General features: G+C 40.5%; 1 protein-coding gene and 1 long non-coding RNA gene across 2 annotated transcripts in view; one reads left to right on the top strand and one right to left on the bottom strand.

The window, feature by feature from the left end:
• The window catches only part of LOC136374035 (uncharacterized), a 301364-nt gene that overhangs the window by 31036 nt on the left and 251861 nt on the right, over nucleotides 1-18467 (bottom strand). The window lies entirely within an intron of this gene.
• The window catches only part of ARHGEF28 (Rho guanine nucleotide exchange factor 28), a 62429-nt gene that overhangs the window by 38296 nt on the left and 5666 nt on the right, over nucleotides 1-18467 (top strand). The window contains exons 24-27 of the mRNA XM_066339167.1: nucleotides 127-165; nucleotides 254-301; nucleotides 2012-2491; nucleotides 5517-5808. Coding sequence (XP_066195264.1) covers nucleotides 127-165; nucleotides 254-301; nucleotides 2012-2491; nucleotides 5517-5808 — 859 coding nt within the window. The remainder of the gene's footprint in view (nucleotides 1-126; nucleotides 166-253; nucleotides 302-2011; nucleotides 2492-5516; nucleotides 5809-18467) is intronic.

The following is an 18467-nucleotide window of genomic DNA, read 5'->3' as shown; positions in this document are numbered from 1 at the left end:
ATATACCCACGGAAAGGGTTGACTCAGTACACATTTCCTGGCCAAATGTCCTCACTAGTTTTAAAAAAAATGTTACCTAGATGACACAATTTTAAAATTTAGAACAACTATGTGTGTTTATTTTAGGGAGGAAGTATGAATTTTTTGAGATCTACAGGGACAGAGGTGAGTAAATTTAAACCTCAGACAGAACGTAGTAACTATTTTTTAACAGTGGCCGAAACTTTGAAAATCCTTCTCTTTTATTTTCTAGATTGTACAAGCAATCCAGAACTTAACCCGTCTCTTGTACAGCGCGCAGGTGACTACTCCACTACTAACTTTGTAGAGTAATTAATTTGTCCTTATAATTTACTTTAAAGATTTGTTTTTATGTTGTCCTTCTTTTAGATATTATGTTAATTGATACTGGTCTCTACTGACTGCTACATAAGTTGTCAGAGAATATAGTTTTATTCTACATCAGTGGTAGATTTCTTTTAAGAACTGAATAATACTAACCTGCTTAGACATCAGCCTCTCCTCCCAAAAGGGGATGTCTGTACAGTCCAAAAACCTAGCAGGAAAGTAAAATGATGGCTCCACTTGAACTGATTTCATTCCTCATATAGATTTCTGAAATTATAGTTCATAAAATTGAAAAAAAAAAATTTGATTAGACTATTCTCCTGGCTAGTAGTAAGCAGTAACTTTGCCAGGTAGCTCAGGCAGCAAACTCATCCCATTTTAGAGGCTTAAATCTCACTTACTTTGTGTATTCTGTAGCAAATTAGTAGGAAGTGTTTGCCTCTTTTATGCTAAGTTTGAATGTCTTAACTTCTTCTTATTTAGTTGTAGTTTTATAATTCTATTTTTAAATGTTTCATTTAAGTATACTTAATATTTCATAACAATCCTGGAAACCTTTGGCTTCGAAGTTAAGTGTATTGAAGCAATGCAAAAGCAAGATAAAAATCCTGTAACTGAGGCAAAAATTTTTGAATAATTGAAAAACAAACAGGGACAGTAAAGTTTAGAATTCTGCCTTCATTGCTCAGACTCTGACTGGGCAGTCAGGTGCTGAGAAAAAAGCAGAGGATCTTGTGCTCTTTGCAAATCATTGGAACGGACCCAAATACTGGAGGAAGAGCCGAGGAAAGTGCAGATGGCACATTGCATGAAGTTTCTGGGGTGGACAGCACAGGGCAGTGAGGCTACATGAAATCTCTGGGAATGTCTGCTGAAATAGATTCCCATGTCAGATCTTGAAAACAGGCAGTGCAATAAGTGCCTCAGCACTTGCTTTTCTTTCTTCTTAATCCCAGCCATTTGTTTTTTGCGTTGTTGGAGGATGTCACAACCTTTAATGCAAACAATGTCACAACATTCTTGTGAAGGATGGAATTCAGAGCTCTTAGCTGTGAAATAGGAACATCAAACCTGAAACCACTGTCCTGCAGGTTATGCTTGCACTGACACCTCTGTCAGGTCCTTGTAGTGGTGCAGCCCTGGTGACATGGCTGTGCTGGCAGGTGCCGGAAGGACTGATGTTAGCTGGGCTCCAATGTCAAGTGTTAGCAAGGAGAGCCATAAAGCCAGAGTGAACTCTGCTGGAAACAATACAGTTTTATGTGGATAAGACACAGCTGTGTTAGGAACACTTGGGTGAGTGTAGCATTCCCAATGGCTTACTGCCCGCTTAAACCATGAAATATAGTTTTTTTCCTGTGTGCCTTTACATCCTCTGACAGAATAGGACCCCAGCTGTAATTGAAGTGCATATGCACAGCTGTAACATAAACATGTATAATAACACTATGTATAAACCAGGAGCTTTGTTAAAAATGCTCAAAAGAGTTGAGTTTTATTTTAGAAATACCTCTACGTGAAGGTGTTATCAGAGAATTTTCTCTATGTGCTGGAAGAGTAACCTCCCAAAAAAAGTTGAGGCATTTTTATGTAATGATTCTATGTAAAAACGCAGAAATGGATTAATGCTGGTACTTAAGCTTTTGTTAATTTTGTTGTCTAGGCAGCCCTGACTATCCAGGACAGCCACAGAGAGCTCCACAAGGTAGTGCTGCAAGAGAACGAGAAGACCTGCCGGAGCCAGGGTTCTCGGCTCAACCTTGTCCTGGAACAGGAGAAACATCGGAATCTGGAAAAGGAGAAGGTGGAACTGGCTGACACACACAAACTGAGGCAGCAGTTCCAGCACGAGCAGCAGCAGTGGCTGCGGGAATGTGACCAGTGGCAGCGGGAGCAGGAGGAGAGGGAGAGCCGGCTGAGAGAGCGGGAACGGGAATGCCAGCGCCAGGAGGAGCTGCTGGAGCAGAGCCGGCAGGGGCTGGAGCTGCAGCTGCAGGAGTACCAGCAGAGCCTGGAGAGGCTCCAGGAGGGCCAGAAAATGGTGGAGAGAGAAAGAGACAGTGTGAAAATGCAGAAGAAGCTCGTGTGGCACTGGAAGCGCGGTCAGAACAGCCTGCTGTCGCACACAGGGCACTACAGTGAGGTTTGTGCTTCCCTCCTGTGATTACATCCCTGACTGCATTCCTAGGGACCTGCCTTGACCAATAGACCAGGATGTCTGCATTTTGTTGGTTCTTAATGTAATGAGTGTGGGAAGCTGAGATTTAGGCATATCCAAGAATTTTCTTTGAATCTCATGAAGTTTAAGCTGGGAAAGTGCCAAGTCCTGGCCCTGGGAAGGAGCAACCTTCCCAGGTTAGATGCTGGGGATCACCAACTGGAAATCAGCTCCACAGCTACCTGAAAGGAGGTTGTAGCAAGATGGGCTTTTCTCTTTTCCTCTTTTCTCAGGCAACTAGTACGAGGACAAAAGGAAATGGCCTGAAGCTGTGACAGGGAAGGTTTGGTTTGGACATTGGGAAGAATTTCTTTGCTGAAAGAGTGGTCAGGCATTGAAACAGGCTGCCTACAGAGGTGGTGCAGTTACCACCCCTGGAAGTGTTTGAAAAGTGACTGGTCATAGTATGATTTAGTTGATGTGATGGTGGTGTGTTGGGTCAAAGGTTGGAGTCAATGATCTTGGAGATCTTTTCCAGCCTTTGTGATTCTGTGATTCTGTGAAAAGGACCTTGGAGTCCTGGTGTAGAACATGAGCAAACAGTGTGCCCTTCTGCAAAGGTGGCACATAATCTCTAGGGCTGCACTGGGCAAAGTATTGCTAGTAGGTCAGATGAGGGGATCCTTCCTCTCTGCTCTGGACACAGCTGCAGTCTGGCTCCCCCAGTACAAGAAAGGCAGAGAACTGTGGGGTGGAGAGGAGGTAGAGACAGGAAGATGAATATCTGGTGAAGTGCCTGTTTGAGAAGCAGGGACATCTCTCCAGTAAGGAAGTGTTGAGACTGTTTAGTCTGGAGAATTAATGGTTCTTGTTAATGAGGGCTCCTTTTAATGTATAAAAAATACCTAAATGGAGGTTCTAAAGGAGATGGAGGTAGGTTCTTTGCAATGGCGCCCAGTGACAGAGGCAATGGGCTCAAACAGAAACACAGAAGATTCATTGTGAAGGTCAGAAAACTTTTTCTTGTGAGGGTGATGGAGCCCTGGCACAAGTTGCCCAAGGAAGTTGTGGAGTCTCCATCATTGGAGATATTCAAAAGCCGCCTGGACATCATCCTTGGCAACTGTCTCTATGTGGCCCTGTTCAGCAGGAGAGTTAGACCAGATGTCTTCTAGAGGTCCTTTCCAACCTCAACCATTCTGTGATTTTAAGCTGGACACTCTACACACCCCAAACTTAGATATCTATTAAATTGAGAAGACATAAATTATAAATATGAGAATCTCTGTTTTATTCTGCTTTGCTGCTGTGTTTGTGAGATACACTGTGTCTCTGCATCTTGTAGAAAAATTAAATTATTTTAATGCTTTAGCACATAAAGCACTTAATGAGGTTTTTGGTTGCTGTTCTTTTTCCTGGACCACTGTCTCCAGGGAAGAAAAGGTGCACCTCCAGGAGTAACAAACACCAGGCTCTGTAACAAACCCCACATACCAGGCCCTGCTTTCCTGTTCCCTGAAACAACCAGACCCCTAGGGGAAGAGGTTGGTGTGTGGCTCCATCCCTGACAGTATAAATCCTTAGAGATGCTTATTATTTGGGGGTGCAATTTAAAGTAGTATTAAGTGTTTATTACTAAAAATTATTAAGTTTTTGTTGAGGGTGAAGAATGCAGTCTGGCTCTGAACTCAGCTGTCTGGGTGCTCACCTGCCAGGCAGGTCCTCATCTCCAATACCTGCTTGATGGGTGTGGTCTTGATTTCCATAACTGTCCTCTAAAGCACCTGAAAATCAACACATTTTGTCTGGCTTTTCCATGTGTGGAAAGCTCACTGACCCAAACAGCTTTTTTTTCCCCCTCAGGTTCTTGTTTTCACAAGAAAATCCGTAGAGCCTTTCTTCAAGCCATCACCTCCATAGTTTTTCAGCTGGCTACTCACCCATAACAGGCAGAGACCATTTGGCATTTAAGGTTGTGCCTGCCTGAGGGGTAAAGGAATGGCCTCTGACTTCCCCCTTTTTATCCAGCTTTTGTGAACACCATGTGAACATGACTTACCCATATGTACTTGCTAGCACAAACAGTGAAGACACTTTTTACTAGCATAGCACATGCTGCAGTTTTGACTTGTTTGGCAGTGCTTTAGAAGTGGATTATAAAACCAAAGTTGAACTTGCTCATCAGCTTTAGTGGATGTGACTTCTGAAATCTTTCAAGGAGGGGAAGTTGAAAGATAAGAGTCTGATACAGGGATATCAAGATTGCACAGAGAGGCAAAATAATTAAATGCTGAGCGTCAGAGAGTAATAGTTTTTGTAATCTAATATTTTATTTGTAAGGCTACTTGTTGGTTGGTTTGTGTTTTTTTTCAAGTAGACTACATGGCTTTGAATCCATTTTGACCTTAAGGCTGTCTTTCTCCCATGTTTCCATTACTGAATTCCTTGCAGCAGCAGAACAGGTTAAGTGATTGTCAGTCAGCTGGTATTCCCAGCCCAGTGTTTTTGTGTTATACTCAACCTGGTTTTGTGTGACCAAACAATGCAGTAACTCACTCTAATACTCCTTAACCCTCTGGAAGTAGTCAGCAGAGCTCAGTGCACCCTAGTTAGTGGTCCTGTTTGATCTGTTACTTGGCAGTTACTACTTCTTTCAAGGTGAGCTAAGACCAGATCTGCTAGGTTATTGCTATTTATTCCTGAGTGCACATCAGATTGAATCTGTTGTGAGGTTAACTTCTGGCAGATTAGATGACTATTTGCTGTGAATCCCCATTCTGTCTGGCAGTTAATTTTTTCCATCCTGGTATAAGGATTCTTCAGGATGATGCTCATAGTCATACACTTTAGTTTTACATAGTGGGAAGCAGGACCGGGACTCCGTGATCCTTCTGAGTCCCTTCCAACCTGACATACTTTGTGATTCTCTGGTTCTGTTACTTGACAAAGGTGAAAATACAATTCTCTGTTTTGTTTTTTGTTGTTTTTATTTTTTTTTTCCTTTCTGCAGATAATGGGACATAATAAATTGGACAGCTGGCATGGTGAAAATGCATTCTACTGCAATGAAGCTGTAGTGTGTGTGTCCCTAAGCAGAACCAGCAGATCAGATTCTTCTCTCGTTTATGAGGATGGTGTCTATGGGATGAATATCTCAAATTCTGATGTAGCAGAGACTAGTGAAAATCAGGTGGACCCCAAAATGGACACTTCTTGTCAGCCAGCATTAACTAGTGCACTATGGAAATCCACTAGTCCTTACCAGCGGATGTCTTTTTCCTGCCAAAGCAACAAGGATAATGGTAATGAATGCTTTATTTAATTAAGAAGTGCTACAGGCAGTTTGCCCCTTCTCTGAATAGCTGAATAGTCCTAGGAACAAAGACAGCTTGGTAGTGGTGGAAGAAAGAGATTTTGATAAAACAACATGCTTCTTTGCAAGGTTTTTGATGATAGGTGAGAAAATAAGCAGAACAGAAATACAGAAAATTACTGGGAAAACCCCACAAAACTCCTTTTTGTGTCTGTAATAATACTCAGAATCTGTTTTCTCTTAGTCTTTTCCCAGTGCTTTTCGACCTTTTTTTGCAAGCAGAAACTGTTCTTTTTCAAGTGCATTTTATTGATTGTATGAGAACATATGCATATTACTTGATGATTCCTGGTTAGACTAGCTTTTGATTTAATGTCTTAGAATGATAATCAGTGTTCAAACACCGTTTTCTTGCTTCACTGAAGGATGAAAATATCTTGAAAGACGTACAGACAGACAATTGTATTACTTCTAAGGAATAATGTAATCTTTGAAATAAGTTAAATTAGTAACTCTTACTGCATTATCTTTCTTTTTTCTTGCATTTTACCAGTACCCCCAAAGATACATTGGCTGAATGGCAGTTACTGATCATGGCTACCAAAATGAGTGGAAAGAGGCTGCCTATCTGAGCACTTCATGCACTGAAAATTCCTCAAAGGTCTTAAAAACCTATGAGAAACTCTAAACTGTCTGGGGTTTATTTCTCATTTTGCACAATATTAGTTTTGATCTAACTTCTTTCTTAGTGTGAGTGGTAGAGCAGGTTGTGAAAACACAACTACTTAACATCTTGGGGGCCTTTTTGGTGCATTTTTGGTGTATTAGAGTAAATAATGGTGGGGTTTTCTGCAAAATTGTGAAATTTAGGATGTGGTATATCAATGCTGCAGCAGTGTCTGAGCTCCCATTTTTCTGTAGTTGGCAGTGCAGAGTAACTTTTCACAGCTTCATGCAGGTCTGATCACAGCAAAGACCAGTGGAAAGCACAATTAGGAGTTTAAAATATGCACAGATACAATGGTTAATAGTCTTATATCCATGATTAAGGAACTTTCTCCTTAGTACTCCTTGTAATATATTAAACAAACATCCAGTACAGCCTTACTAGTAATTGGTATTTATATAGTGGATTGCCAAAATAGCTTGTAATATAATCAAAGGTAGGGCAGGCTAGTCACATCATCACAATCAGCAAACCAAGCTGATTAGTAAATGAGATTAATATTTCTAAAAATGCTTAAATAAATGCCTGGTGAAACTCGTTCTAGTTTGACTGAGGTTGTCATTTTAGTTATAGGTTAGCTAAGCTAGTGCAAATTTGAAAAGGAACACATATGTGTGTTTAAACTCTCGAAAGTGGCTTAGCTTGCACTGGCAAATATACAGATAGAAGCTAACCAGGATGCTTTCTGTTGAGCCCACATGAGAGCGTATTTTTTAATTAAAGTGGCTTGTACCAGTTTAATTGCCCTGATTCTAAGATACGCTGATGGAGTTTTTGTGTCTCAAGACAGAACGGACCAGCTTTGTGTTCAGCTGCTGTCAACGCATGCTGTGTAGATATCCTTATCCTGCCCTGGTAACAGGGCACCAAGACAGCCCCAGCACTCTTGGGGACAAGCTCTGGCCACAGAACCTGCCCAAGAGGCCAGTGTAAGTCTCTCTGACCAAGGTGTGTTGCCAAAATATGCAGTTCCTGACTGGCCATGAGACTCCTTATACAAAGGCAGGAAGCAAATCCTTGGAGCATTCTGATGGTTCAGGTGGTGCTGTGTGAAGCCCACCACTGCACTGCTGGAGCAGGCAGGGCTGGAAGCCTCCCCTCGGAGAGATGGGACATCACATTCCATGATTGCATTTGTGGTTCAGAAGGTGACAAGGATTTTATGTTCTGATCATGCAGTGAATGAGTCTGCATGGTTCTGTCTTGCATCAGGACCCCTGTACAGGGAGGGACTGGGGAAGGGGAAGGGTGCTGAACTTCCCCAGGGGACTCTGCACATGAAAATTATGCAAATCACGTGTTCCTAAGCAACATCAATCAAATTGAACAATACAAACGTGTCATAGTAGGAAACTGATTTCCTTTTTCCTGAATGTTTTTGGTCATGTTTTCTTCCCCAGAGAAGTGGAATTTCAGAAAATCTCCAACGTTGTGCCTCCACTTTCTGACACCTCTGCAGGATATAGTCAGTTCCAATCACTTTGAGAGAAGATCAACTTAAATACAGTGAGGGAAAGAACTTAACAGTTAGCTGGAATCTTCAATATTTTCATGTGGATGAATGTTTCATGGCATTTTCATGCATTTTCTTGCATTCTCCAACTAGCTTTGTGTATAAAGTCTCATAATCATCTTTGAAAAAACATTCTTAAATTATTAGTCAACACAGAACTATGAAATAAATACTGGGTATGGTTTGCTTCATATAGCCATGTACCACATACATACATGGCCAGACCAAATGTATAGTTAAAGTTTTGTGTGTACACAAAAGGAATTCCTTGGATTTGATTAAATTTCCCAGAATTATTAGGCATTTTGTAAGAAGTCTTCTCTGTCCAAAAAAAAAACCCCTTAAATTATTTAAAGAGAAGCACCATCTAAACTCGTTTCCAAGGAGTTAATCACACTGCATTCTACCGTATGTTAAGTACCATTCAATTAAGCTTCATAAATATACAGAAATGGAAATGGCTACATTACTCTAGTGCATAATTTTCCATTCATATTTCCTAAGGTAAGACATAGGTCTCTTCACATAGCTAACATCATGATTATGTATCATTGTTTTATGTATATGGGAGGGAACTTTAATAAAGACCTTCAGGCAAGTTCCCACAAAGCTGAAACTGGCATAAGTAACCTCACTAGAAAAGGTGTGTCAGTCAACAGGAGGAAAATATGATGGAAAGAAAAATGTGTTAATGCTTTACAGTAATGGTTATGAAATTATCTGCATGAAAGAAGCAAGTGCTTTGGCTAATTAGGAAGGAGGGGAAATATAGGTTTTGTGTCAGACTAGACTGAGAATTGAATAAATTAGTCTTGCATTTAATTGACATGTCAGGTTAACTAGCCAAAGTGATGCCTAAGGATTTACGTGTGGATTCACCTCTTTGATTTCAGGAATCAGTACAATTTTAATTCTTTTAAGCTTTGAAGTGAATGGTGTTGTTTGCTGCTGCCACCTTAACTTCATTTATTCAGACACTAGCTACAGAAACAGAATTGAGAAGTGATTGATCTGGAAAACCGCTGAAACTTGAAAGTGGGAAGGTTTTACCTCAGACATTTAGTATGAAGGATCTATATATGTGGTGCAGTGAAAAAAAAAGTTTAAATCTTTATGGGGAACATACAAGAACCTCTGATCTTCATAAACAGCCAAATGCAAACCCAAGGACCAAAAATAGGGCTCTATTTGAGTAATGTAATTTCATTCTTTTTTAAAGGACAGAAATTCATACATATATGCATATAAGCAAAAGGGATAGTTTGATTTTGGAAAAATAATTCATTTATAGTGGCTTTCATCAAAGTGAGTGGTTTCTAGAGATGTAAAATGTTTCATTTGCAACAGAAAAAGCAAAAATTTCAGAAACAATATGTAGTATCCTATAACTCCATATAGTTTACATGAAATTTCCTTCCTATTCCTTAAGGCAGATTTCGCTACTGGTGATTACTCTGTTGAGCCTGTTCTTAAAATTGTATATCAGATTCATTTGCTTTGGTTTACCATTGATATTCAGATGGCATTTAGAACAGTGCATTTTTTGTCTGTGTGCTGGTTTCAGCTGGGATAGAGTTAATTTTCTTCATTGTGGCCAGTATGGGGCTGTGTTTTTGGTTAGTGCTGAACTCAGGGTTGATAACACAGAGATGTTTTTGCAGTTCCTGAGCAGGGCTTGCACAGAGCCAAGGCCATTTCTGCTTTTGGTACTGCCACACTGGGGAGGGGCCTGGGGGTGCCTGGGAGGAGACACAGCCAGGACAGGTGACCCCACCTGACCAAAGGGATGCTCCAGACCATGGGGCACCAAGCCCAGTGTATAAAGTGGGGGAAAGTAGCAGGAAAGGGGGAGGGGACACATTTGTGGTGATGACATTTGTCTTCTCAAGTAACCATTGTCCATGATGGGGCCCTGCTCTCCTGGAGATGGCTGAACACCTGCCTGCTCATGGGAAGCACTGGATTAATTTCTTGGTTTGTTTTGCCTGTGTGCACAGTATTTGCTTTCCCTATTAGACTGTCTTTTTCTTAACTCATGAGTTGTCCAGCTTTTGCCCTTCTGATTCTCTCCCTGATCCTTTTGGTAGGAGAATGAGCAAGGGGCTGTGTGGGGTTTGGTTCCTGGCTGGGGTTACACCACCACTAAGGCTGCCTTAAGTAACATAAGCTGTGGCATAATGACATTGCATAAAAGTACCTGCTCTGTGTTTGCATCAGGGAGGCTGATAACAATAGGCCTGGCTCTTTTCTCATTCTTGTGTTAAGGCAAATTTGTTGCAGTCAGGAGAGATATAATACACAATGTAAAACTGATGCAAGTGTGATACGAAACAGGTGAAATATGCACTACAGTGTTAAAAAGCCACCTGAAATGATACAAGCTATTTGTCTATGCTTCCAACTCCAGACTGGATTTTGGCAAGGAGCAAACCTCAGTAACTCAGGACCTTATTCAAATAGCATAGCAACTGCTGCCAGTGCTGGAGGTGGCTGATGGGGTCCCATGTTGAGGGCTTAGTAAGATTGCTTTCATCATTTGGAACCTGCTAAATAATGATTAGCAACACCCCCGAAAAGGTCGCCACAGTTCCGCATATGTGGTCATTGTAAGTCAATTTTTATATTGCTGTTGCTGAAATAACTCCTGAGTACATCCGTTTTTTCTGAGGTGGAACACAACTGTGTCCCATACACAGTTCATAAGAGCATCCTTTGGAGTCAGTGACATGCCAGGCCCTTACCACCTCCACCACCTGCAGAACTGGATGTGAAGATATGTTTCAACCTATTTTTTTATTTTCTGGTATGTCTAATAATATTTTTAATAACAGCATGTTTTTCACTGTCCCATACACAGTGAGCAAATTCTTTCTGTTTTTCCTTCACTTGGGAAGAGGGAAAGAGAGAAATTTATAAAAAGCAAAGGATTATATGAAAAGAGCTCACACCAGGTGTGGTATTTTGAGCTGCTCAAATTTTTTTTTGGTCTTTTTTAGTTGGGTAGATACCACACTGAGAACAATTCCAAATTGATTTTTCTGTGTTTAACATATCCCTACTACTTGAAGTGTGGATGGCTACACAGGTGAGCAGAGAGCCCATTCAGTGCTCAGTGTAAGTTATAATGAGAATAAAATTAAATGGAAATATATAAGAATATGAAGTTGAGCAACATCAGCACCAGCATCTTCCAAGTTCAAAATCTTATTAATTTATTAGAAAAATTAAGCTCTTACTTTTGACTCTGCAACAGAAAACAGCAAATTTGCCTGTTCTCCACACCACAAAACACTGATTTTTATGCTCTGCTGAAAGACTTCTGTGTATCTGAGATACTTGGTGGAAATGAATCAGAGAGGAAGGATTTTTTCTTCTTAGGAATGACTCTGCTGTTTGTTTAAAGCAAATGACAAAAGGAATTAAATCACATGGCAGTATGATATCAAAGTGAAAACTATGTCATTATATGCCATCTGCAATTAGCTGCACTTTGTACGCTTGCTTTTCACCTCTCCAGCAGTCAGATTTTGTTGTTCCGTTACCGATTTTCTCATCTCAAAACACTTTTCTCATTTCTGAAAATAACCACAGTAGATGCAGCACTGTAAAATAACACTTTAATTAAGGCAGCTAATGATATTCTGGTTTTATTTTGTACATTAATGCAAGTAATGCCTGTCCTGTTTAATGTCTGTCTGATTTTATTCTAGCTATTATCTTCTCCCTTAGAGTTCATTCATTTGTGGAGGGAGTTTAAAATAATGCACATAATTAAGGTTATGAATGGAGCAAAAGAGATTGCCTGCCCTTGTCTTTTGAGGTACCACTGGAGTTGGTGTAAATCTACAGACCAAATTCAGGCTTTCATGGACTGCAGACTTATTAAACAGCAACAGGATAATGGCTGAACCTTTCTCATTTTTCTCACACCTGTGGTTCCACCAACTTCAGTGAGTGGTTTGTGGAGTCGTTGGAATTACTGGCATCAATGAAATTGGAATTGTGTGGATGACCCCCCTTTATATGCAGATTTATTCTTTATTTAGATTAGGTTTTTCCAGTAGGCAGAGGTTTCAGGGCAGTAGAGGGGTGATGAAAGGAGAACATTTTAAAGCAGAAAACCATGGGCAGAGGGTTTTTAGCCCGAAAACTGGTTTATAGTGAGTTGGATCCTGAAATCGAGCTGAGGGATGTGCAGAGATGTGACTTGGATAGCAAGTCTGCAGGGAAAGAGGTGATCTCTCAGGAGAAGGGCCACAAAACAACAGTTTTGGTGGCTGTTTGATACCAAGATGTTTCCTTGGGAGGTCTTTGTTTTCCTTGGAAGTGCTCTCTGTGGGTGGAGACCTGGCTGCAGTGCCCTGCTGTAATACATTAAAATATTCTGTATATATTTTGTAATGAAGTTAGAGCCTGAAATAGATGCACTAGTATAAATAAATAATTCATCCTAATAGCTGAGAGAAGCTGTTTATGGATGATCAAATTTTGCAAGATACTGAGTATGCCAACACACCCTGTAAAACCATGTAGCTGAATCACCAAGTGGATCTGTCTGGCTTATTTTGAAAAGTACAATCTCATTTAAATTATTTAGTATAATACTTTACGTATTCCAAGAAATGGCCTGTAGCATGTTGTGCAAAAATAATGAAGTGTTAGTAATATGAAACCTCCTCAGCATCATCTGCTGTTAAATATTTATTAAGACACTGGGGAAGATTGTCTGACTTCTTCTGCTGGTATTCATAACAGGAGCACCCAACTGCCTTCCAATAAATTTCATTGTCTGTCATCAAACTGCTAAAGATTTCATGGAGTATCTTGTCCTCCCTTGCCAGATGCTGTAGAAAACTTTCTTTTGGGTGTAAAATTTTAGTGGGACTGTAGAGAGGAGGAGCCTTGGTGCTGATATGGAAGTTGGTTATAGTTTAATCAAATGGGAAGACTTCCAACAGTCACCTGCTGAGATTCCTTGAGTGTTCCTTGGAAGTCTGTTCTGGAACTGAAACATAAATGATAAAAAAATAGATAGGACTTTTCTGTATTTGTTTTAGGGTCTGTTGTAGAAAAATTGTACTTTAAAAGTCATTGAATATATTCCATGTGATAAAGAATACACGACAGATAGGGAAAGCGCAGGGTATTTGGCAAGGATGAAAAGACATTTTTTTCCTCTTTATTAAATGAACTTGAAAATTGAAGGATAATTGTTGCTGACAGAAGAACTGCAGGGAAGCTGTCTTTTGTGCAGAGCAACTTGACATTGAAGCACAGTGCCACTGGGGAGGGGGTGAAGGTCTGAGGAAAGCTCCTGTGTTAAACACAGGCAGTTTAGAGCTGAAAGTGAAAATTAATAGACAGGTATTTTCAAACTTGTAGTAAACGTAAGGTAGGAGGAGGTGATGAATTTGGCCTTAAGAGTAAGACCAGTATTGCTTATACAAGGGAGAAGTGGGAGCAGTAGTGAGGAAAGTGGATCCAAGTGCTGTCCATGCACTCATGGAAAGCTCTTGGCTGAAGGGGTGGACAGACATGCTTATTTGATAATTATGGGGATTTATGGCTTTGATGTACAGTTTTTCCTTTACCATTTATGCAAACTGTTTTCACAGCAGTCACATGTCCACCACAGAGCTTTTAGCAAACAGTTAAAAAGGGCATTAATTTCAAAATATTCAATCACAATGAAAATTCCTATGCTTACAATGCAAAACTGGGGGAATATGCAACTTTCCAGTTTTTTCTCGATTTTTTTCAAGGACTTCAAGGAAACATGAGTGCCTATGCATCCTGCCAAAATGAATAAAAATGGCTGTGCTAATACCCATTATGCAATCAAAAATTAGTGAAAATTTCCTTCAGTTTTGAGCTCAGGAGAGAATAAGTATCTCTGTGACTATGAGATAAGAGGCTTCTCTCAGATGCTCACTCTTGTAGTAATGCCCATATTTTTTCCTGTATTAATCAACAACAGCAGCTTCTATTAAAGGGTAAGATTAGCATGTAATTGATTTGAAACAGGTGCTTTGCCTGATTTTTTTCTTCTGCAGCAATTCTGTATACTGACTTAGTGTTCTTCTGCTGGTCTCTTTGAGTTTAGATCTCGTCAGCTTTTATGAGTAAGAGGTGGTGGATCTGGTCTGTTATTGGGAGATTACCCTGTAAAACCAAAGTGCTTAGGAGGAGACTTGAGTGTTTTATAAATTACCTCCCCCTTTTGGCTTTTATAACAGAACTGTACCCTTCTGCTACTTACAAAAACGTTTGCCAAAGTCCAGAGCACACTTCTTTATGTTGTACCTAAAAGACTGGCCAAATACTGGGGACTAAATTGATTCTTTGCCAAGGTCTTTGATTTCATGTTTATTTCAAAGTGAAAAAAAAATCCCCAGCAAGACAACCGCAACCAAAGAGCCTCCATAAAATATGAGGCAGAGTTAATCAACACACTAACATCTGTCTGTGGTAACAGCTCAGAAGAAGAGTTTTGATGTGTAAATGTCCCCTTTTGTTTCAAAGGGAATGACTTCATGTTCCAGAGACTGTTTTTTCAGGGCAGTTTCTCTTTTTTTTGGGAGGGAAGGAGATAAAGCCTCACTGCAGTGTTTTATCTTCAGGGTGCAAATTGGGACAGTGGCTGAGGGAAGTTTGGGGATGTGCTGTTCTTTCCAGCAGAAATGGGAGCTGGTTCATTGTCCCTTGAGTCCTTGGAAGTGCTGTTTGGGTCTGTAACTTTGTGGGTTTTCTGTTTCTCCATCAAACATTCCAGCAGGAGTGTTCCCTACTGATGGCAGTTTGTTTTGACTCCAGCCCGCTGGCCAGGTGGCTCCAGCAGATGATGGGCTGGGAGGAAATGGTTGCAGATCACTTTGTTCACATTGGATACCTGGAAGAGGAGGCTGTGGGCATTTTCCATGCTTCCCCATCCCTGTCGTCAGTGGGCAGAATTGTCCTCCCCCTGGAGAGGTGCTTTGTGTGGGTGTGCTGCTGCCCTGGGTGGGGCAGTGGCCCCGCGGCAGCAGCTGGTCACGTTTCTTATGATCCTGTGTAGGAGGAGAGCTCTTGGGGTTTTATGGTTCTTTTTCCTCTTGATCATTTGAGTGCAGCTGTGTTTAATGAGCTGGAAAAAGAAGTAGGTCAATAAAACATGTGTTCATTGTTAGCAGAATACCTGTTGGACCACGTGTTTGTCTGTAATTGACCATCTAGAGCTTCAAAGCTTAGCACAAAGACAGTTTAATAGGTTATTCATACTTAAATAAATTAATATTAAGCAGAAGCAGACAGCTGTCAGGCAGTCTGCCCTGCCAAGGTGAGACTGTGGGTATTTAATGCACAGACAAATTATGATTTCAAGTCAGACCTATTTTTATGTCTCTCTTATTGATATGCATTAGAAAAACAGCATGCCAAAAATAGCTTAGAAGCCGTGTGCTTTAAAAACCAATACAGCTGATAACATAGCCATGTAACTAGGTTAAAATTTTAATCAACATAATCAATTATAATCAGCATGTTATGAATTTGATGTCAAAGTGACACTGTCACTGTCTGAGCTTCAGTTAGTTTTAGAATCTTTTCTTTGGTAAATACCAGTGTTAGAAATAGTGTGTTTACTGGATTTTACTGTGTTTTCTTTAATAAAAGAAAAATTACTGCATCATCATGTTACTCCAAAACCTGGAGTATGAGTTAGAGCCTTATGATAAATGCCGTTTTAGTGGAATAAATGTGTATTTTGTGTTTCTTATGCCAAGAATTAGGTCCAAATTGTCTAGGCCAGACTTCTCTGAATACTTATGGGGCAAAACCTGAAAACAGAACTGCATTGTTTTGCATAAGCCAGCAACTACACAAGAGCAGAAACATGCAGAATAGTGGCAACACCAGCAGTTTTACCACCATCAAAAATTCAGTGTACAGATATAGAGAAGAATTATGTTGCAGACTTTATTCATCATAGACTTTGAATTCTTGCTGTTCTCTGTCTTGTAACAAAAAAATGCGCCAAAAGCTGCTAAAGCTAATTGATGTAGGATCTCTTCTGAAATAGTTCCTCATCTGATTTTTGTGTAAAGATCTCTTATCCATGAAGGTGCTCATTTGCCTAAGAAATGCAGTGGCTGCTTTTTCACAAGATTGGGCTGGTCAAAAGTAAATAACAGCATTACAATTCCCAGACTGATTTTCTTGCCTTATTCAGTCAGCTGGGAAATGGATTAGGCTCCTCTTTCCTTGGTAGCTTTAGGGTCAAAATATTTTTTCCCAGCGCTTTTTTGAGACCCAATACCAAATTAAATTCCTGCTGTGAAATCAGCTTTATTGAGGTGTGAAGGGCCTGGTTTGTTGATGGTATGTGGGATTTCAACTGCCAGTGAAAATGCTGGGAATTGTCCTCAAACCTTCAAGTCTTACAGATGACTTTTCTATAGCAAGTGCTATGTTCTGAATTGGTAGCAGCAGTATTTTGGTTGTTCTAGGGTGATGCCAGGGTGTTCCAGGCACCCAGTACCACTGCCTGGTGTTCCCTTTCTTCCACCAACTTTAAGTAACTGAACCTGCAGTATGGACGATCCATTGCAATTTGGGAAGGTCTTAGTAGGCATTAAAAAAAAAAGCAATCAAAACTGGTCATGGTGCCTTTCACTGTGAGCAAAGAGAGAGAGGCTGAGGTGCTTGGAGTTCCCTGGGGAATCTGCTTTCTGTTGCTAATGAATCTGCATGGATACCACTGGGAGCATCATTAGAGACAAAGAGGTGCTGTGGGATTTGCCAGTGGGTTTTTCAGTGGAGCCCAAGGGAGTTAGGTTGCGTTTGCTGTTGAACTGTGATGGCAAATGAGAGCCTGTTACCCTTGAATTCCTTTGAATATCCCAGACCCGGCAGACTTAGCACTGGTTTTTAGGTGTCTGCTTGTGCTTTGCATTATGCATGAGTGCCAGTGTGGGGATTAAATAGAGCAGCTCTGCCATTTCAAATAGCTGTGGCCTGAAGCTGATGTGTCAGCTGTCAGTCCAAATGAACTTGGTACCAGTTGTTATAAGTACATGTAAAACCAAAACCCAACTCTATTATTTCAGAAGGTTAGTGCTTTTGTGACTCTTCAACATATTTGTTGCTAAAAGTGGCATAAATCACTCATCATTTAATGCAGCTTTGTTTTTTAAAGAGGGTCAATGTGACAGATCTTGGAAAGTCACAGCAAGATAATTGTCTGCAAAATTCATGCGGTGTGTTCCTTCCACCCCCCTCCCCCTTTTTTTTTTCCAACCTTTTTCTTTTCCTTTTTCTCTTTTTCTTTCTCTTTTTCTTTTTTTTTTTCTTTTCTTCATTTTTAGAAAGGACCAAGAGGTAAAAAAGTATCCAGCCTGGCCTGACCTCAGAGCTAACCCAGCTTTGCGGAGGAGTTTGAATCCAAGGCCTTCTGAGATCCCTTCTAACTTGAATTATCCTATGATGCTGTGAAACCAGGGTCAGAACTGAAGGAGTAACAGTAAGGGCTTTCTGTTCAAAACACAGAGAAATGAGAGGGTTTTTTTGCCTGGAGTGTTTCTTTGTGCCTTAGTTCTCCTGTCCTTCCCATAATCTTCACTGTGAGCACTCTAGCCTTAACATCAAGAGCTCTGATCCTGGGGGAGAGAGAGGTGGGGTGAAGGAGGTGCAGGAGAAAATCTGTGGCATTTATTTGATGTGGAAGTGCTTACATCCTATGACAACAGATAGGAGGTGAGAATCAGTGTGACTAATGAGTTGTTTACTTGGCTTTTGTATCTCCCACTCCCCCAGGTATATGGGCTGTATTTGTTTTTATATGTATTGATTTCAGATTCTTGCAAATACCATTCCTTTGTCCTTCACCTTGTCAGCAGTTTGTTAGATACTACTAATCCTGTTTCTTAGTGCTGTGGAAAATGTAGGGTAGTTAGGATGCAGAATGCTACTTTTTTTTTATTTTCTTTCTTTCTTTTCCTGTACAATAGCACCATGTTTTTAGCCAGGAGCTGTCATTTCTCAGAGTTTGGACCCAGACCCTGTTTGGAAAAATGAGGTCCCCTTATGAAGAACTGATGAGACCTCCCATGAGAACTGATCCCCATACAACAGGCCTGCCATCTGCCATTGTTGTTATATTGAGGTGGTCTAAAAAATGTATGGAAAGAGTAGAGTGCCTCCCTGCAGTTTCGTCATGCTGCAGTCCTCATGGTGCCAGACCTAAACTCAAGGGAAATGGGGAAAAAATGGAACTTGTTTTTAGTGTTGAATTTGACAGTGTGAGTGAGAATTATTTGTGTGAGTGAGACAATTTGTGATTGGATCCAGAATTTGCTAGAAACAGCCTCTAACTCCTTTTGCAAAAAAAATTGGTGGGGAAGACTGTTGGGAATGCCTGGCATTTCTTTATTTA

This window comes from Sylvia atricapilla, chromosome Z (assembly GCF_009819655.1).
Source record: "Sylvia atricapilla isolate bSylAtr1 chromosome Z, bSylAtr1.pri, whole genome shotgun sequence".
Classification (NCBI taxonomy): domain Eukaryota; kingdom Metazoa; phylum Chordata; class Aves; order Passeriformes; family Sylviidae; genus Sylvia; species Sylvia atricapilla.
Note: the sequence above shows the minus strand (reverse complement) of the source record. Positions and strands in the feature narration are given on the sequence as shown.